We start from the raw sequence: 5618 nt of genomic DNA, 5'->3' as shown, positions 1-5618 counted from the left end.
TTACAGTTAATTTTCAAAACTTTTTTAATTAATTGATACAACAAACAGATATAAAATTCCTATAAGTAATTTAATTTTTTTCATTTTTTTATTTTTTTTTTAACCACCTCAAACCTTTAAATTTAATTTTCACTTCTATTAAATTTCAGTGAGCAATTTAATTATGAAACATTAAAATTCCTATATAAATTTAATTAAATTTGAGTAAATAAAAATCCTGTTATTGATTTAATTTTGTATCAGTTAAATGATTATAATTAATTAAATTTACTGTATTAATTATCTTGAGCCTTGTACTCTTTGACATACTCAAAATGCTTGAAACTAATTTTATTTTAGAAACTAGTCATCACTTCAATTTTAGAAAGCCATCCCTAATGATTATATACAGTTTTATTACATGAAGTATTATATTAAAATGAGAGAGAGAATTTGTTACAATTTCTCTTGTAAAATTCTTGTAGATTTTTCTCATATATATATATTTTTATACATATATTTTCTTCTTACGCCATCACTTTTTATTCAAAACATATACATATTTAACATTTCACCGGGAAGCATTCTGTTTCGGCATTGACATGAGGGTAAATTTCTTTATCTTCTTATTGTTCTGATAAAACTCATGATTGTAGCATCCTGTTTTTTTTTTTCCTTTCTTTTCCTTTGTTTTTTGAGTTATATTTATCTTGGCATCAGTACTTCTTTGATGATTTACAAATAGAACGTTCTAGGGTCAAGTATCTGGTGCTGAATGTATTTTTATGTAAGGGGGAGGAAGAAAACTAAACATTAAATTAATCCAAACCACAAATCAAAATGTAACTGTAAATTTCACTAAAAGATTAATATAATTTACTATGCACTTTGTATGCTTTGCTTATTTAATGTTTAATGCTTGTTTTTGCTATATAAAGTGATTTAAACCATTAAAGTTTAAACATAAACACTGTTGAATCATTGCATAAACATCAATGTATTTTTATAACTATGTTATGCTGCTTAAAATGGATTTCTTTAAGAGAATTTTTTTTTAAAAATAAAGTATGAAATCTCAATTATTCTATATTATGTTACTTATTTCAGATACTATAAATTAAATTATTTTAATTTTATGTACTGTATGTGAATATTCAAAAATTTAATTTATATTCCTTTTTAATTTATTATATATATATATATAGGTTAATGGTCTCATCAGTGCAACAAACTTGGCGCACTTTACTCATGTATGATACCTATTCACATTCTTCTTTTCAGTTGGAGATTTTATTAACTACACTGGAATAGAAGGTCAAAAAGTGTTATTACCATGTGACATTACTCCATTTTCCGGCGATGACATAGTGATGCTTATATTATGGTACAAGGATGACAACACTATTGTGTACAGCATCGACTCAAGGCACAGTCCTTTGTCAGAAGCAAGTCACGTAGCAAGAGAATCTTTGGCTGGCAGGTCTTATTTCACTACTTTGCACAGACCACCCTACCTTGCTATAGATAATTTAAAAGTAGAAGATGAAGGAATGTACAGGTGCAGAGTGGATTTTGTCAAATCTCAAACAAGAAATTTCTATTTTTATCTAAACATCGTTGGTAAATAAATATCTTAATAGTAAGCCATTTAAGTAATATATATATATATATATATTTAGAATGTATGCTTTAAAAAAACACATAAAAAATACATTCAGTAAGCTATAAAATAATATTTATTTCTCATTAAAACAGGATTTCTGCAGAAATTATTAAAGTGGAGTCTTGTATAAGTTACTGTATAATAATTATTACAAACAATAAAAAGATTTTGTTTTGGATTAATGTTATGTAATAAAAACAAGAATAAATATAAGAATTTCTATTTAAACAATAAAAATAAATCAAACAAACACCAATTATCTTCTTTTATTTTTTAAAAAGTAAGAAGACAATCAATTTGTGATTCTGTAATATAATCTGTGGCTGGTTTATAAGTAAGAAAATTATATATATTTATATATATACAAATAAAAATTCTTATATTTTGTAAAATTAGAATATTTTTATTGGAAAATATTATTAGTATTTTTAACATTCATAAATATTCTTATCTGCTGAATTTTGTAGCAAAATTGTATCTTACAAGCTAAATATTTTTTTATATAATTAAATTTAAATAAATAAATAACTTTTTTTTAATTTTTATACATTTGATTAAAATATCCATTATTTTTTTTTAAAGCAAATATACTTAAATAAACCTGTATAAAGATAAAGAAGTAATAATGATAATAATAATAATAATAATAATGCATACATTAATTAATATTAAACTAAATTTTATCTGTTTATTAAGTTTATAAAGAGTTAATTATCTATTTATTATTTTATATAAATCATTTATAAAAGTAAATTAGTTCTAAATGTAATAATTTGTTTTCTAGTTCCTGCAAGTAAACCAATTATCAAAGATCTCAGGGGAGAGGTGCTTAATAATATCATTGGGCCTTTTCCAGAGGGTTTTCATTTAATTTTAATTTGTGAAGTGGATAAAGGTGCGTAATTTTTTAATGGAAATCATGTTTTTTTCCATTTTCCTTCTGTCCTTTTTTGCTTATTTTAATATTGATGAGGTTTATTTTCATTCCAGGCAGGCCCGTTCCGAGTGTAACCTGGTGGAATGGTTCTCATTTAATTGATAGTACTTACACGATGACTTCGAATAATATTCTTCGTAATGAACTAATAGTTGGAGAATTGAAGAGAAATCATCTAATGAGGTCATTTACTTGTCAAGCATCAAATTCTAACATTACTCTTCCTGCTTCCACTACTGTGATATTGAATGTGACTCGTAAGTGTTTCTTGATATCCTAAATGTCCATTGCTTAAAACAAGCCAGAGTTTATTATTTCGAGCTGTTGAATTAATCGTTTGATGAAAGCGAAATGCATTCATCTTATCAGAACTTTCTTCTGTTTTATATATATGTAAATTCAGATGGATACACAGCAATTAGCCAATTTCACTCCCCCCTCCCCTTCTGAGGATTTTATGGAGTACAGATGGATAAAATCTTTGTAATGAATCTTTAGATGGAGGGGTGTAGGACTCTTAGGTTTCCTTTCTGTACCCTTTCTAAAGATTTCTGGACGATTACACCACCTTCTGATGGTTTTCTTGAGTATATTTGGGTAAAAAGTCTTGTGAGGAATCTTTAGAGGGGGTGCAGAAATCCTTTTTTCTTTTTTTCTATACCTTTTCTAAAGATTTCTGGACACGTTATTGGCTACATTTAACACAAACGTTGCCTGTTTTCTGTCTCGGAGCGTTACTTTTGTTTACTCTGCAGTAAATTTCTAATATTTGAACAGGTAAAAGCAGATATATAATTGAATACTTAGCAATTTTATGTGTCAATTACTTAAAAGAATGTACATAAATTTCTATTATTTATTTATTTTTTTTTCTGATAAAGAAATGTTATTTTGTAAATGGATAACAAGGGAATATTTTGAAATGAAAAATACATTATTCTAATTTAATTTAAATTTTATAACGTGTCGTTATATTATATAATTTAAATAAATATATTATAATATATAAGTTTATAATTGTTTACTGAATTGACATATATTTATATATATATCTACATGTCTTTCTATTAAATATTTAAAAATATTTTTGAATAAATTATATAAAATAACTTTTTTATTTCTATGGCAACTTATAATAAATTCATGAATTATTTAATAATTTTTATGTATAAAATTAAATTCATTATTTAAGTTATTCTCTCTTTAAATATATGCCATAATTAAAGCATCTCATATTCAATGCTGTCTACAGATATATTTTAACAGTCAAACATATTAGTACCGAAACCAGCCATTACGGCACTTTTGGCGCTGAAAGTCGTGAGATCTTCATCTACGTAATTTATGATTGTGGGGGAAAGTGTGTGATTCATTGTGGGCATGCTCCAATTTGTCAACCTTAAAACACAGAATCACACTGCACGTGAGAAGCATCATAAAGGATCGGCCATTGAAAACAGTGTTCATCACTTTTCATGTGTTACATTGAGCAGGATGCAGGGGATGATTTTCATCCTGCATCCTGCTCAATCTACATCCTGATTCAGGGGATGTTTTTCAATTGAATCTATATTCTGTCTTGTACAAGTAAAACTTTTCAACATTAGTTAGAGTTCTGGATTCAATGGATCTTTGTGGGTTTTCATAGATAGTTGGGGGGTAGGAAATTGTTTCCTTGTTCTTATCCACGCTAGACGATCCTATTAACAATTGACATCTACTTTTTTTTGACAAATTACACGCAAAACAGTTACATTAAACATTTTATATATTAATACACAATGCTACAACTTTATACTGTATATAATATGATCTTCATTACCTACCTATAAGTAAACCATGAAAATATAGAATAAATTATAATTTATATTTATAAATTAGATTATAGGATACATAAAAATATCAAATAAATAAACAAATAATCTTGAATTTATGAAGTCGGGTCTTATATTTCAGTATATTTTCTGAATTTTATAAGTACAGTATTGAGTTTATATTGCCTGTATTTTGAAACAGTAGCTATCTTGATAATCGGAGATTTAATATCTATGTTTATATCTTTTTTTTTATTTACATTTAATCAAGAAATCACTCTCTTCTTATCTTATAGGCTTACTAGAATTTCCAGTAATGTATATATAGTACAGTAGACCACCCCTATAACACGGTAGATTATTTCGTGTTATATGAATTCCGTGTTGTACGAGTCACTTAGATTTTACAAATACGTGAGCCGTTTACAGCCTGGCACAGGTATTTGTAAAATCTAAGTGACTCGTACAACACGGAATTCATATAAAACGAAATAATCAACAGTGTTATAGGGGGGTCGACTTGTAATCAACAGTGTTATAGGGGGTCCGACTGTAATAATTGTTTAGAAAACATCTCATATATTTCATAACTAAAAATATAAATTTACATCATTAAAAACTATTATCTACTTTCTAAGAATATATTGTTTTAGAAAGAAAGAAAGAAAAAAAAAATCTAATTTTAAAATAATAAGAATCTTGTAATGCGATTCCTGGTTCTTTTTTAAATAATAAAAAAAAAAGGAAAATCTTATTTATATATAAATATATTCTTACGAATAAATATAAAAATTGAAAATAAAAAAAACTTTTTTTTTTTTTTCTTCTAAATTTTTATATCATCGTATAATAATTGGAAACAAAATTGAGATAACATAATAGCATCTTGTAAAAAATATAAGATAAGTTTTGATTGTATACGATTTTTAGTTGCAATTTAAAGTTTTATCTCAACTTTTCCATCAATGGATAGCAATGTATTGTAAGCAATGGCATTATTGATCTGCTTTTTTGTTGTGCCTGTGGGGGTTTAATTTTCTGTTGTGAAGCTAAACACAGGTTGCGAAAGAACAGAATGCAATTGCTCGTCTTCAACAGGACATTGCGAATTTCTAAAGTGTGCCTTTTATTAAAAAAAAAAAAAGGGGGAACAACATCTTAAAACATTTGTAAGATTAAAGAACGTTCCTTCTTCTTTTTCTTTATATATATATATATTTCTTTT

At 26.1% G+C, this 5618-nt stretch overlaps 1 protein-coding gene across 1 annotated transcript in view; it reads left to right on the top strand.

Moving 5' to 3' along the window:
- LOC111618900 (protein turtle-like) overlaps window positions 1–5618 on the top strand; it is a 64497-nt gene that overhangs the window by 4581 nt on the left and 54298 nt on the right. The window contains exons 2-4 of the mRNA XM_023360525.1: window positions 1261–1599; window positions 2427–2537; window positions 2633–2836. Coding sequence (XP_023216293.1) covers window positions 1261–1599; window positions 2427–2537; window positions 2633–2836 — 654 coding nt within the window. The remainder of the gene's footprint in view (window positions 1–1260; window positions 1600–2426; window positions 2538–2632; window positions 2837–5618) is intronic.

Source organism: Centruroides sculpturatus, unplaced genomic scaffold (genome assembly GCF_000671375.1).
Source record: "Centruroides sculpturatus isolate CEXI.00-Female unplaced genomic scaffold, Cexi_2.0 scaffold58, whole genome shotgun sequence".
Taxonomy (NCBI): Eukaryota; Metazoa; Arthropoda; class Arachnida; order Scorpiones; family Buthidae; genus Centruroides; species Centruroides sculpturatus.
Note: the sequence above shows the minus strand (reverse complement) of the source record. Positions and strands in the feature narration are given on the sequence as shown.